The 14,367-nt window shown below is 43.0% G+C and overlaps 2 protein-coding genes across 10 annotated transcripts in view; one reads left to right on the top strand and one right to left on the bottom strand.

Moving 5' to 3' along the window:
* Window positions 1-131: 131 nt before the first annotated feature.
* On the top strand, window positions 132-7,321 carry LOC103481942 (butyrophilin subfamily 1 member A1). Of its 3 annotated transcripts, none has more exons than XM_017310794.2 (10): window positions 132-321; window positions 1,695-1,788; window positions 2,710-2,808; window positions 3,569-3,676; window positions 3,754-3,912; window positions 4,095-4,235; window positions 4,474-4,525; window positions 4,602-4,628; window positions 6,085-6,111; window positions 6,190-7,321. In XM_017310794.2, the coding sequence occupies exons 2-10, from the start codon at window positions 1,726-1,728 to the stop codon at window positions 6,747-6,749; spliced, it is 1,236 nt and encodes a 411-aa protein (XP_017166283.1). In that variant the 5' UTR covers window positions 132-321; window positions 1,695-1,725; the 3' UTR covers window positions 6,750-7,321. The 3 variants fall into 3 exon arrangements, with proteins under 3 accessions (XP_017166283.1, XP_008436001.1, XP_008436000.1); XM_008437779.3 differs by having other exon boundaries at window positions 133-321; window positions 1,692-1,788; XM_008437778.3 differs by lacking the exon at window positions 132-321 and having other exon boundaries at window positions 1,393-1,788.
* A 52-nt stretch (window positions 7,322-7,373) lies between these two features.
* The window catches only part of itgb4 (integrin, beta 4), a 28,958-nt gene continuing 21,964 nt past the window's right edge, over window positions 7,374-14,367 (bottom strand). For 2 of the 7 annotated variants that reach the window (XM_081600764.1, XM_081600763.1), the window contains exons 34-43: window positions 13,578-13,736; window positions 12,188-12,358; window positions 11,243-11,386; window positions 10,819-10,962; window positions 10,088-10,237; window positions 9,801-9,989; window positions 9,563-9,718; window positions 9,298-9,462; window positions 8,532-8,651; window positions 7,374-8,448 (exon numbers count right to left, since the gene is read on the bottom strand). In XM_081600764.1, the coding sequence (XP_081456890.1) occupies window positions 8,321-8,448; window positions 8,532-8,651; window positions 9,298-9,462; window positions 9,563-9,718; window positions 9,801-9,989; window positions 10,088-10,237; window positions 10,819-10,962; window positions 11,243-11,386; window positions 12,188-12,358; window positions 13,578-13,736 (1,526 nt within the window). In that variant the 3' untranslated portion in view covers window positions 7,374-8,320. The remainder of the gene's footprint in view (window positions 8,449-8,531; window positions 8,652-9,297; window positions 9,463-9,562; window positions 9,719-9,800; window positions 9,990-10,087; window positions 10,238-10,818; window positions 10,963-11,242; window positions 11,387-12,187; window positions 12,359-13,577; window positions 13,737-14,367) is intronic. The other 5 variants (XM_081600765.1, XM_081600766.1, XM_081600767.1 and 2 more) reach the window with 5 other exon arrangements.

Raw genomic sequence — 14,367 nt, 5'->3', positions numbered from 1 at the left:
TGTGTGTATCGAATTCTACGGACTAAAAAAGATGATACATGGGTCCATTTGGTGCGTTTTGGGCTTTGAACTGAGGCTAAAAGCGGTGTTTTCCGGGCTACAGCTCCCTCTGGCGGCGCCTCGGTGGAACTGCCGCCCACTGGAGGCGGTGTCAGATGAGGGCGCGCGCTCTGCTGTCTGGCTCCGCGGCTGAAGTGGATGAGCAGATGAGCGGCTCCTGTGAAGAATGGCGGAGCTCTGATTTAATCACTTTTGGTGACAACTAGTGAGCAGACGAACCGCGCAGAATTCCCCGAGGACAACAATTTCTCATAGAGAAAGGTGAGCATTTATATATATTTTCTTTTAAGCTAAAATGAGAAAAGCGGTGTTATCGTTCCAAGAAAAATGGCAGAATTTCGCAAATAACTCATTTTTACCCTCATTTTGACTCCGTTGTGTACCGCCGCGTTCGCTAAAGGAGGGTTTATTTATTTATTTCACCATTATATAAATATTCCCCGCACAATTTTTTTTTTTTTTACCGTCTATTTAGACATGGAGATGTAGGCAGAGGTTCACTCCTAAAATAGAAAGTCACTACATGTGTTTGTACTGCAGTGGCACCGGTGGTAATCCCGGATTTCCTTTAATCTTCCAGCTCCTCCCCCACCTACACGCTCAGCTCCCGGTAACCACACTGTTTCCATCAGACAATGAGTGATAGTGGCAGCTGCCTGCCATAACTGCACCGTGTGCGGGCAGCCACGCATCCTCTCATAGTAACACTGCTATATATATTTTATATATATTGAGGAGTTATTAACGATTTTAAAAAGTACAAATAGACTTCTGTTTGTTTCTCCCCAACCAGATGGTGCTTTCTGAGTTGCACATTTTCTCAGGCGCATTTTTTTAAATATATTTTTTTTAGTCTCCAGGAATCCAGTTAAATGTCCACAGCAGCATCTTTTTTGGCCCAGCGTCCTTCTCTACATCACAGAACGAACTGCAAATCCCCTCAGCGCAACAAACTGGCATGCAGGGGCGGACTGACTGCTGAATCAACAGCAAGCTAGTCCAACCCCCCCACCCCCTTCCTACTCCCCCACCCACTCACCACCACCACCTCTCCTTCCCCATTTATATATATATAAAAAATCGTCTCTGCTGCCTCACAACTCCAGGGAAATAAAGTTGCAGTTTTCAAGCTCTGGATCAAGCTCCATCGACCCATGCGTGTCAGGAAAATCTTGTGACTGTGCATTATTTTTGGGGGGGGGGGGGGTCTGTTTCTGTGGTGTTGTGGTGAGCGGAGTGGGCGGTCGGTCCTCCTCCTCTCCTCCTCCTCCTCCTCCTCCTCCTCCTCCTCCTCCTCCTCCTCCTCCTCCTCCTCTCTGGTGTAATGATGACAGCTCCGGGTGCCTGATAATGAGCCCTCCGTGGGCTCTGAGCGCAGAGCCGTGCTCAAAGTTCTGCAGTGCTCCTCTGTTCCTGTGCTCCCCTCTCTTTTGCCATCGCAAATAAATCTGCGTTTTGTGCTCTCTCATCACTTTTTTCCTTTTTTTTGTGTGTGTGCGGAGCTGTGGGGTGAGCTGCAGTCGTAGAGGGTGGTGGTGGTGGGAGGGCCCCCCTCCGCTCCCTTTTTCCTGCCCCCCTCAAGCTCTTGACAGAATGAGTGCCAGCGTACTAAAGCTGTTTTATTATCGCAGCAGAGGGCATCGGCCTCGCTCTCCGGCCGCCAGCATGATGAAAGGTTGCCTGCAGTTCCTTATCGAGCCGGCCAAGAAGCTCAAGATCAGACTCAAGGTATCGGCACCGAACTGACAGCACATTAACACATACTGTATATGACAGGTGACGTGAGCTTTACATGTTTCATTGACATAGTCAAATTTTGCTGGAAATATCACTTCAGTGCGCCAGTTACTTTAAGTAGTCCTCAAAAATTCACAATGATTGATTTTTATTTAATACAGTAATAGTTGGAGTAGTGCTACTCTTTTACAGCCATACTTTGGCATATTTTTTACTCAAGTAAAAGTAATAGGTAGCAGTACACTAAGTGAGGCGAGAGTTAAAAAGTATTTGGTAATAAGGCGACTAACCGATGGAAACGTCAGTCATTTAATATTTAAAAATGACGTCTTCAGACGGACCAGAATATAGAGACAGTTGGAAATGTTGGTGTTTTAAAGATCAGAATAAAAATAATTCATACAAGTGGAGTAGTTAATTGTAAATAATGCAGCTGAAAAACAATAAAATCAGGTATATAAAAAAAATCTAAATTAGTAAAAGAAACTTTAATAAGAGCTGCAGGTGTGTGTCTGATGAGGTTTTTGGTTAAATCATTCAGTGACATTATTCACATTGGGAAGAGAATCCAGAAATTTTTACCGGAGTAAGAGTAGCGTTACTTCATCACAAAGTTACTGAAGTAAAATTTAAAAAGTACAGCTTAGTAAATATGCTCCTTAAAGTACTTCTTTTTTTCCCACAAAAGAAGTTGCTAAAGTAAATAGAACTGAGGAAATTAGTTACTGTCAAACTCTTAAGTGGAAAAAAGTGGTTCAGACTTGCTGTTAATTTTGTTGTTGTTTTTTTTTCTTTTTTTACAAACATAATTAACATGATAAATTAAAAGTCTTGTCAGGATTTTAAAATGCGTCTAACGATACAACAACTGCCCACAAACCTCCGGTCCTAAATCTCGTGTTTCTCCTCAAGGAGTCTCGTAAGAGAGTGAAGCAGGAGAAGAAGGAGCCGCTGGTGGAGAGCCAGCTGTTCATCATGGAGCTGGGCCGGGAGCTGAACAGAATCTGTCAGGTCAGACAAAACCATAAAACAAAAACCATCTCACGTTTTAAATTCACAAAAGTAGCAATTATTCCCACCGCCACCAGCACATTGATTATTGCTGTTATATTAACGTGATATATAGCATTTATTTAAGTTTTTTTTTAGACTGTTATGAGTAGAAATGAGCAAAGTATAGATTATACAAACTCTATTTAGTTGTAGTTTGCTTTTTCCTGAGTTTTTGGTATTTAGTGAACAGTAATTTGCCAGGAAAAATAAGGTGGAGAGAGAAAGGGAAGACGTGCAACAAATGGCATGGCGACACTAATGATGTCAAGTCCTTATTGTGCTGAAATTTATGTCATTTTTCAGCTGTTTTTTTATAGCTTCATAAATAATAAGTGGATATTAAAAGTTTAGTTAGTCAGGCTATCTGCTCAGGTAGCCAGCCTACTGAAGGCTGTATATTATACACACATCTCATCGTTTCATCATCAAAAATTTTAATTTTGTTGCTGAAACTATCTCCAAACAAGTTTTTTTTTTTTTTCGTAAGTCAATGAGAAGTATAACAGCCATATTTCAGCCAGTTGGTGGACAGTTCACAGCAACAGTTGTTAAAGGTTGTAGCATTACATTACTTGGTAAAGTTTGACAAAGCCAGAGAAAATTCTGGCCAGTCAACTCCTCAACTTTGGTGAGGAGTTTTGAAACCGTAACTTTGTTGGTAATCGCCAGCTGTGGCTTTGAAACATGGCGGCTCAGTCTGGTGTTGTGGTTTTCCCAGAGATCCAACATCCTGAGCCACATCTGGACCGGCGAGGACATCTGGCCTGCCAGCGTTTGCAGAGACTTCATCGTGGACTGGGCTGCCATTTTGGAAAAGAGAGTGCAGGTGCCAAAGAGGCGTCAAACTGGAAAAAAAACAAAAGTCTCCTGCTTTTTCTCAAAACGTTTCCGTCTCTCATTTAGCACAAGATCATGCCGTCCGAGTTCCAGTACGAGAAGCCAGAGAAGAGGGACTGGAAGGGCCACCTGCTGTGCATGCTGGAGTCGGAGGGCGAGTACGACATGGGCCCCTACAGGAGGGTCATCTTGGACTGGACCCGGGAGATTAAAAGCAGGGCCCAGGTGAATGTACACAAAGCTAACCAGTATGTGATTAAAGTCTGACCCAGTTCCCTGCTCATGTCTGATGAGGATGATTAGCCTGGATAATCCCAGAGTCATATTTAGTTTGGAGCTGTCAGCAGTCTCACTGTGGTGTTTGTTTGATTGTTTGTTTGTTTGTTTGTTTGTTTGTTTGTGTCCAGCCTCCTGTCTGGCCAGGCGAGCCGGTCCTCATGATGCTGGACGATCTGGAGTTCCAGTGGAAGAGGGGCCGCCTCCCCAACTTGCTGCCAGCCGTGGAGCTCATCATGCTGGCTGTGCTGAACGCCGACAGCCCAGTAAAGGTCTGAACTGCTTTCGGTACCCTGCTAACATTTAGTGCTGCTAATAGAGACGAGCTCACAGCCAAGTAGAGTAAAAACACAGCAGATCTGTTTCCAGGCCAGTAGCAATCGGCTCAGAAGTGGATGAAACGCTGCATGTGAGCTGCTGTGTGATGGCCAGTCATGCTAATCCTGTTACCTGGCTGTCCAGTTCACCTTGGCCTGCTTTAGCTTTGTGTTTCTGTGTGTTTCTGTGTAGGAGGATGTGACCAAGCAGTGGCTGGTGAAGAAGCAGAGGAGCCAGAGGATTGGTGAGTGGAACAGAGATGAACCCCCACGTGTCAGAATTGAAGTTTTTCTCATTTAAACGATTTTTTATTCTTTCAGATGCGGTGCGCTACATCCCACACGGAGGTAAGTTCACATGTTCAGGTGATGTGGGAGCAAGTCCCAGTTTATCCAAACTTACAGAAGACAGTCAATACTACTTTAAAAAAGCTATGACATACCTCTGTATTTAGTCTATAAAAACTTATAAATAAAACAATGTAAGAGTACTTCTAACACTTTTTTCCAGTTGCATAATGATCCTGCACAGTGCAATCACAACTTCAACATGCAGCAGCATAATATAAGAGGGAAAAGGGGAGGAACGTTAAAAAAACAGAAAGGAAAGAAATCCTCCATTTGTGTCTAGTTTGGTCCTCTGGTAAGTGTGGATGACTTAAGCAAGGGATGAAATTTTTCTGGCACACACTTCTCGACACTAAAAGTTTAAAAGGTGTTTCATAAAAAGACTCCACATCTTAAATGACTTTGATTTAAGTCATTTAAAAGTGAATCATTTCATGATTATGAATTGTTTTTATATCTCTTATTTAAAAATATTTTAAAATGCCAGTTGTTAAAGTTGTACAGAATAATAAGCAATATCAGTTGTCCAGAGAATAAATAGGAAAAGATACCTAAAGTACAGATTATCATTGGTTTACTACGTCATATTTATGTGTGGTAATAAAGGTGTCGGGCAGCAGCAACACCAAAGCTCTGGCTGAGAGGTTATACTTCATAACTATTGGGATTATATATCATTAAGTGATTCACAGCCCTCAATGAACATAAACAGCTTAGTGAGTAAATCCCCACTAAGGCTAATGACACCTTCTGCAGTGGTGAAGCCATGAGTATGTAGCTCAGGTGAACACAAAAACAAAATCCACCTGGGAGGCATTTAGACAAGTTAGTCCTCATTTATTTAGGTGATATAAAGTTGATCCATCTGTTGCTGTTTTATTAGTATATGATATTATATATTTAAGCAAAGTGTGACTCATTTGTTTAAAGTGCTGCTTGTGACTGGTCAAGGTGTTCCTGACCTCCAGGTAAGTTATAATGGACCAAGTGGGCGCAGCAATGGTTTACATCCTGAATGTCTTCATTAAGGCACAATGTTTCACGTTATATTGTACAAGATATTGCTAGGTTATTAGGACAATATGTTGCTAATTTACCTAGGTGATGTATTGCTTAATTAGTGCGTAGTATTGTTTTTTTTATTTGGGTAAGGTATTGCTGATCTAGCAAGACTCTGCTGTTGGTTGTTTTATGTATTTGGATCAGAACTGGGTAACCTGCAGGTCCTGACCTTTTATTTTTTAAAATTTCTGGTCCAGTATCGAATAAAAATTATGAGTTAAAAGTGTGGAAAAATGCGACAAATAGAAATGGCACTGAAGCAAGGAAGTTCATAAACCAATTAAACTTTGTTGGGCTGAGCAGGTTAAACCCGAATATCACATTGATATAAACTTTAAATATATATGATATAAACATTGATATTAACTTTAAAATACATTGTTCTTCTTTATAGTCTGGAACTGGATTTGCGAAGCATCAGGTATGAAACGCCTTCATATTGTTCGTCACAGGGACAACTTAAATCTCTTAATGGTTTCTGTCTACTTCGTGTCTCCAGAGGAGGTGATCCTGGACTCAGAGTCTGCCAACCCGAACCTGCTCATCTCCACTGACGAGAAACGGCTGAGGTGCGGCCTGGAGCGCCGCGTCGTCCCGCCCTGCCCGGGGCGCTTCGACGGCTGGTGGTGCGCCGTGGGCAAGGAGGCCTACTCCTCCGGGCGCCACTACTGGGAGGTGGAGGTGGGCGAGAGGGACTGGCGTCTGGGCGTGGCCAAAGCCTCCGCCGTGAGGCAGGGCTTCCGCTCCCTGAACACGGACACGGGATACCTGACCATCCGGCTGGAGAGGGGCACGGATCTGAAAGCCCTGACCGTGCCCGCCACCCTCTTACCCCAAAATGCGACGCCCAGAAAAGTCGGGGTGTATCTGGACTACGAGCTGGGCCAGCTGTCCTTCTACGACGTGGAGAAGCGATCGCACCTGTACACCTACAATGAGAACTTCACAGAGGAACTGTACCCCCTGTTCGGGACGGTGGAGGTGGTCAAAGACCTGGTGGTCCAGCCCCCGGGTGTCCGGCAGCCGTGCCTCTGCCCCGGGCCGTGCTTGTGGACCTGAGTCGCTCGATGCTCTTCGGTCTCTTCAAACCTGATTCTCCGCAGCCCACCGAGTCTGCGCAGGAGGCGTGACTCTCGCTGTGAGGTGCCTTGTGAGATCAGGATCCAGAACTGCTATCCATCCACATTACAACTTTGTGTTTCTCTGCCTTCATGGAGACATAGTGAATTGGACTCTTTGTATTTTACTTATAAATGTTTTAAGCATCAGGTAAAAACAGCCATTTTTTGGGTGATTTTTCACTCTGAGCTTTTAGAGAAACATCTAGAACATAAAAAAAAACATTAGATTTTCATACTACGCATTTTTATCGTACATTTTTCATGACTTGTTGAAGTTTAAAGTGGAAGCATAAAGGTTCTCGGTGCAGTCAGGCTGTCCCTGTGTGTGTTAGCAAGCGCTCCTCTGCAGATAATCAGACTGGACTGACGCATGTGAGCTCTTAATCTCTGCGTGATTCTTCTTCTAAAGCTTCCTGCAAACATTTCCAGGCATGAGCTTGTTTACGCATTCGAGCTGTTGTTTTTGTGCTAAATATAACAATGGTAAACATGAATAAATTAGAAACGTCCCATTTTGTCTGTGATCTCATACATAAATAATGCAGTCAGTCATTAGAAGAAGTCAATGTTTTTAATATAAATCTTTATTAAGTGCAATATAATTGATGTACAAAAAATGCTTAAAAATGGACCTGCTTAAATGGGAATGATACATGCCGAGTAAAAATTGTCTGAACTGTTCAACTTATATCTGTATATTTATGAAAAAAAAATCTGAAAATGTTTCCAAAAAAATTTCTCATGAACCCAAAGTACAGTAGAACCTGCAGCAAGCAAATACAATCTTTGTCTTTAAACATACTTTCTCTGGTATCATGTCTTCCATTAATCTACTGAACCAAAACAATGCTGAATTAGCCACATAAAGAAAATGCATAAAACTGCAGCTGTAATGAAGTGCAGACATTTTAAATGAGCAAGCATGTTTCATTTCTGATTCCTTGTTAAACTCATGCATGCCTTGGGCTTGCGACCGGCTAGTGCGGATGTGAACAACCAGAACTGTAAAAACTGAAAATTTATGAGTATATCTTGAACGGGGAAAAAAACCCACACACTTTAAGACAATAATTTATAAACAAAAGCCCTTTAAAATTCCACAGTGACAGTAAAGATAAACCTTTCAAACATTTAAATTTTAAGATGAAAGTTGGATGACAGGATAGGGATGTTATTTTGGATTATTGAGCCATTGTTTAGGATATAACTTCTTTAAAAGGCTGGTGTGTTAGCGGATGTCAGCCAACAGAGGGACTACTCTCACATGAAGTTATAAACCCTAGGGTAAGAAGTCAAGAACTACAATAAAGTGGGAAACTGTGGGGAAAAAGAAGGTGACCACAGTTTGTAACAGTAAAAAGTAGCCTTTACCTTCAATTTTATTTATTTGGTTGCAGTCTTACCCTATACACACATACATGTACAAACTCTGAAACACTTTTTTTGCGCTTTGGCTTTGTGATCAATTCTCAGGCTGGATGCTATCATGAGCATCGCTCACACAAGTTCCTAAGACTCATAAAACATTCTCTTTGTGACGGTGGATGCTCCTGTGACGCTCCTCTGAACCACTTCCCGAGTGACCTGACGGCTCACCATGCTGCCCGTCTCCGTGTGCTGAGTCATCATCATCCCATCTGTTAACGGAGAGCAGCTCCAGTTTAAAACGGGAACCCACTGGATTATAAGACAGACAGGATCGACTTTTTTTTCCTCTTACCTGAGAAGTAGGGATCGTTGATCATGGTGTGGGAGACGTTTGTTCTTGTGGTCATTTCTGGAGGCATTTGGAAAACTTCCCTCCTTGTCACTGATTGGCTGTTGTACTGAGACAAGGCACCTACAGGAAGCAGTGAGGGCCAAGTTAAATTAAACTTTGGATTTTAGATGACAAAGGTTTCATTTGATACCAAACTGTTAAAATGGTTTTTTTTTATTATTAATTCTTAAAACATTATGCTGCAAAACCTGAAAAGAGAGCAAAACAGCCACTGAGTCAAAAGAGAAAATCAAGTGCAGAAGTACAAACTTCAACTTCACCATCTTTGCACATTTAGAAACTTTTTTTTAACCCATTCTTCTTTACAAAATGCTTTCTGCTCAGTTTGAATGGAGAACAACTGTGGACAACAATTTTTAGGTTTTGTCTGAGTCTGTTCAGTTCAGCCTGAACTTTGACTAGGCCATGAGCATGATTTGATCAAAACTATTCAATTGCAGCTCAGGCTAAATGTTTAGGCTTTATGTCTTTGCCGTTTCCGACAGGCTTTATTCTAGAATTGTCCTGTATTTAGCTTCCTGTCGCTGGTGAAGAACTAACACTGCTACAGCCTCATGCTGCAGGGAGGGGATGGTGTGTTCAGCCAGAGTAATGATCAGTTTTAACTTCCTCCACACACCAAAAAATAAAGTTTATGGCTATAATGACAAATATGGAAAAGTTTAAGAGCTATAAACATGTCCACCATTCCTTCACAATCTCCTACCTCCATCCTGAGACTCGATGGTGATGATGCCCTCTCTCTCGGGACCAAAACCCTGGGTGGTTTGAGCCTGAACCTTGAACTTGTACGGGACGTTCTCAGTCAGGTTTGGGACAGTCAGACTGGTCTCAGCGTTGTTACCGCTTACATTGAAGGAGCGCATGTCGCCTAGACAGAACAGAATCACGATTAAACATTGAGATACTGGAAAGGTGCACGGCAAAAATAGGAGTTTTTTTTGTTTGTTTGTTTATTTATTTTGCCTCACCTCCACCATGTAGCTGTTCGCAGGTGACCCTGTAGCTCAAGATGTCCCCGTTGGGCTTCCGTGGTTTTTCCCAGGTGAGCTGCAGTGAGTCGGGGCTCAGGGCTGTGAACACCAGCGGCCCCGGAGCGCTGGGCGTACTCAGGGTGAACGGCGAGCCTGGACAGAGGTTACATCTTAGGTAATGCAATAAAAACAAACTTTTCTCCGAGTTAGGAGTGCAACGCAGCGGATCCGGTACCTGGCATGGGACTGAGGGGACTCTTGGGGTCCACAGCTGACTCGATGGTAATGACTCCCTCCCGTTCTGGACCCCAGCCCTCCTGACTCTGAGCCTTCACCTTAAATAGGTAGGAGTGGTTGGGCAGCAGGTCGTGGATGACCACAGAGTTCTCGGCCGGGTTCGTCACATTGAGGCGCTTCGTCTCTCCTACAGGAGACAAAATGGCGAGCATGCAGCATGGTGGTTACAGTGAAAATACCAGACTAATCTGAAAGCGGTTCCAAAGACGAAAACACTGAACGGACCTCCGTTGAGCAGCTGGTAGAGGACGCAGTACCCCAGAACGTCTTTCTCACAGTGTGGCTCCTGCCAGCTGACTTTGAGTGCGGTCGGTCCCAGAGCAGAAAACACCAGCCTGCTGGGCGAGTCTGGGACGCCAGGAGAGAGGCGGGCATCTGAACGGACACAGAAAGGCTCATGTGAGAAAACCTCAGAGGCAGGTTGTTTGTTTCTGTGTCTCAACCCAAAGAAAGAATAAAAATAAAAATAAAAAAAAACAATGCCCTAATCTATAGAGATTCAAGAACACATGATGAACAATGTCATTGTATTTATCTAGAAAGGTTCTTTTTTTTTTTTTTTTTTTACAATAACTGTAAAGATTACAAGAAATTACATCAACTGGTTGACAAAGCAGGTATAAAAATGTTTGGTAAACACAGACTGACTTCATGTATGTCAGATAATTAGTGAAGCAGAAATGAAGATGAGCCAGAACAGTGGTAGTTCTCGCATGAATTCAGACAATTTGCAGGAAATTATCTAGATTCTGAAACGGCATAAAATACTCCTCCTGTTCTCAGCAGCAGGGGACGCCGACTCTCCACTGACTGGACACGATGCTTGTGCTTTTCTCCTTACTAATGCCACCCTGGGCAACCGCCCATATCAAAAACCGCCACTGACAAAGATGGTTGCATTTTGCAAACGTGGCAAATGCGTCCGCTGCCTTCATGCATGAACGTGGAGGACTTACCTTGGAGCACGCTGTCCAGGCTGTATAGGGCTTCATTGACCTCTGACGACTGAGTCCTGGCCCTGGAGCCCTGAGACAGGCTGTAGCTGTATTGGGTCTTAGAGCTGCTCTGCAAGCCAGCGTAGCCGAACCCACCTGGTGGCGCTTTTAGCAGAGGGAGGAGGAAGAAGATGCAGGGAGAACGAAGAACACAGAACAGCAGAAAGGGAGGGAAGTAAACAGAAAGCAGAGCGATAGTCAGCATAGCGGCCCCAACCCTGCTGACAGACGTCCAAGCCGTCAGTCTCATGCGCTCACACAGTTTACCTGCCATGTCCGAACAACTATCACACGCCAAGATAAACGTCTGTCTTCTGCAGAGACAGGAGGAACTAAACGCTGTAATAATTAGTGAAATCAGCTCAGAGGCTTGATGGGAACTCACTCAGATCTGGGAACTTATTGTCTCCTATGACGATGGAGTCCCGAATATTTTCATCTGTGTATCCTCTGTTCTCTGAGCGCTTCCTCATCAGGACTTCGGTCGTGTGGATCCCCCCTCCGATCATGTCTTGTCTGCGGGGGCTTCCTGCATAAGAACAGAGAGAGAGAACGCATTAGAGCTGAGCTGATCGATCCAAAGTATCGATAATATCGACACTAATTGGATATCAGTATCGGATTGATACTGCCGTGGTAAGATTGAGACTTTAGTTTCTGATTCCCATTTGAAATTTATTTTAGTGTTGTAGTTTCTCTAGAAACTAGAAAATAAGTTTTTATTTGCTCAAATTATAATTTTTGTTCTTTATTTAAGACATATGTACACCTAAGGCTGGACGATATGGCTGAAAAACACATCACAATGCAAGTGTCTCACATCAGCCAACATGTCAGTAAGTATTTGGGTTTTTTTTGTTTTAAATATCTAAAATACTGTCTAACTGGTGATGTGACTTTCCCGTTATATCCACAGGTTTCACTCCCTGTCGTTTATTCCTAGGCAGTTATGAAGAACGGTGGCAAAATTTGAAACTGCTGCTGTTACTCAATATGTTGTTGCCAGGTAACTAAAGAGTGAGTGAGTTGATTGATGTCACTCGCCTAGCTTAGCTGCCCGTTAGAGGCTGGCCTTTCCTCCGCCTACAATGCTGTGCGGTTCTGCATTGGAGTTCATTGAATATTCTAACAGATGTATTATCTATTGATATTGATCATGCGTCTATCACAACATATAATCTTATTGATTTGTGGCCTGGCCCTATGTACCCCATGTGTTTTGTTTTTCTATTGTTACCATTTGTCATGTTGATCTGCTTTTGAAGTATTTTGTAGACACCTAACAACTTTGTCCAAGCTCAGAACAGCAGCTGGCGTCCATCTTCCTTACCTGGCCCAGTCATGTAGGTGGTGTGCATCTCTGTGGTGAAGGAGCCGCCCGCTCCGCCTTTGTAGTTGGAGCTCAGAGTGGACATGGGAGAAGATGATGCTGAAAGGTTGCGGGTTGTTGAGCTTCCTGGGAAAAGGAAGTTCTGTTCCCACCTGCCGTTCGACATGTAATCTGCAAGACACAACAATCAGAGCCAGACTGGTAAAAATACAGACTGTCATCTTTTAGCAGCTTACACTTCTGTTGATGGGAAACCTCACTAAAACCTCTGATGTCAATTGGTTTTAGTGGATTTAATTTAGGGGGATCAGAGAAAAGAGGTCTGAATACAAATGTACGGCACACTGTAAGTTTTATATCTGCAAAATCCGTGTTGAGTTCATTTATTTTGGGGCCATGTTAAGATCACGAATATTCTCAAAAGGTTGGTTGTGCCAGAATGTATCATTAAAGCTCCTTAAAAAAATGGGTTAAAATATTAATAAATAGCTGTGTCTGCATTTGATAAGTACTTGTTAAAATTAAAACGTACTGACATTTTGACATTGACCAGTCACAACATTGTTTTTGTGATTATTTTGCAATCAAAATCACAGATTTTGTGGTGCTAACTTAGAAATATTTGCAATATTTATGTATTACTGCAAATGTGCGTTTTAGTTACTAGCTGTATTAACTGTAGCTTGACATCAAGTAAGGCTGAGTATGAAATACTGCCACCTGCAGGTGGGAGTTAGCGGTCAGATTGTTTTTGACCATTATTGCAGAAAATTTGCAATGAATCTACAATTATGCAGTAGTGTGAAAAATGCAGGGCTCTGTTGATTTTGTGGGAATTTCAAAAAAGTGGAGGGATTGATTATTTTAATTTAGAAGTGAACCAATAAAACTGATTTAATTTGATTGATAAAGTAACATTTAAGCACACAACTGTTTTCTTGAAGTCGGGCCTTGAGTTTGACACGCACATTAGTGAAAAACTGGAGAATGAACACACAAAAGAAGTTTATAAGGCAGTGTAAATGTTTCATGAGGTTTCATAGTGCTTCCCATCAAAATGCGCACACCTGAAGAAGAAGAAACCAAGTGCAGTAAAGTTCTCATCTTTGCAACAAGAAACGCATTCCCCCCCATGTACTGTAGCACAGCAAAAAGCTTCCTCGAGATCACCACCCACTCCAATGGGGCGCAGAGAGGACAGACAGGGGTGGGCACCTGGAAAAGCCCCTCCCCTTTGTATCATCAACTGGACGCATTGGGACAGTTGATGCCAACGCTCAACGCTGGTGGGAGAACAGGTTAAAAAAAAAAGGATGAGGACTGGCCGTGCAATTAGGCATGCTTGCTGTCTGCCTGACTCTATCGGTTGATCTGGTGGGGCGGTCTTCACCTGGCAGGGGCGTGTGGAAGGAGGAGCTGGGGTGGGGCTTCTCGTCTGAGCTCATCTCTGTGTCTGTGCTGAGGCGACTGGGGATGACCTCCACTCGCTGTTTCCATGACACCTGACGGAGTTCCAGGTTTGACCCCACCAGCTCGATATGCTGCCAGCCTTGATTTGGTGGTCACAGAAGCAGCAGCAGCAACGAGGGCAGGATAGATCGGCAGGGAAGAAGGGCTTGTTTAACTTCACAGTGAATAACAATCGACTTTTATCTCAGCTCAGAGAACAAAAGTCCAGATGAGGGCTGCAGCCAACGATTATTTTAGCAATCGGATAAGAAATTGGCACATTTCATTTCACCACCAATGCCTTTTTTACACAGCATTAAACACATTAAAAGATGCAAATAAACAAATAATTTAATTAGTTTTTTAAATACGATATTTTTTAGAGTCTGTATACTATCGTTAACAATTACAAGATTACTAAACTATTTCACCATTATTTCAGTAATTGATTCATTATGATGAATCGTTTCAGCCCTAGTTCAAATTGTTTCAAAGGTGACGAGTAACTTCAGCAGTCCCTTCCAGAACAATAATCAGAAGCAACTGAATAGAGAGCTTGAGGGTAGTCGCTGTAGTCGCTCATGTGTGCGTATAGATGGAGATTAATCTGGGGCGTTGCCTACAGGTAAAATGTCTGCCAGATGGAGGTGATGAAAAATGCAGAAAGATTTCACCTCTGATACTCCCTGCTTTCTCAGCTTTTCTGAAAATGTGGAGGGGAACTTATGCCA

Source organism: Poecilia reticulata, chromosome 19 (genome assembly GCF_904066995.2).
Source record: "Poecilia reticulata chromosome 19, P_reticulata-male-v2, whole genome shotgun sequence".
In the NCBI taxonomy this organism is placed as follows: Eukaryota; Metazoa; Chordata; class Actinopteri; order Cyprinodontiformes; family Poeciliidae; genus Poecilia; species Poecilia reticulata.
This window is presented reverse-complemented; position numbering and strand designations above follow the sequence as displayed.

Excerpts from the sequence above, each read along its gene's own strand:
- LOC103481942 (XM_008437778.3), top strand. The coding sequence starts at position 1,654 with ATGAGTGCCAGCGTACTAAAGCTGTTTTATTATCGCAGCAGAGGGCAT. Across the intron at positions 2,809-3,568 it reads AGCTGAACAGAATCTGTCAG|AGATCCAACATCCTGAGCCA; the intron begins GTCAGACAAAAC and ends TGGTTTTCCCAG. Across the intron at positions 4,526-4,601 it reads GCAGAGGAGCCAGAGGATTG|ATGCGGTGCGCTACATCCCA; the intron begins GTGAGTGGAACA and ends TTATTCTTTCAG.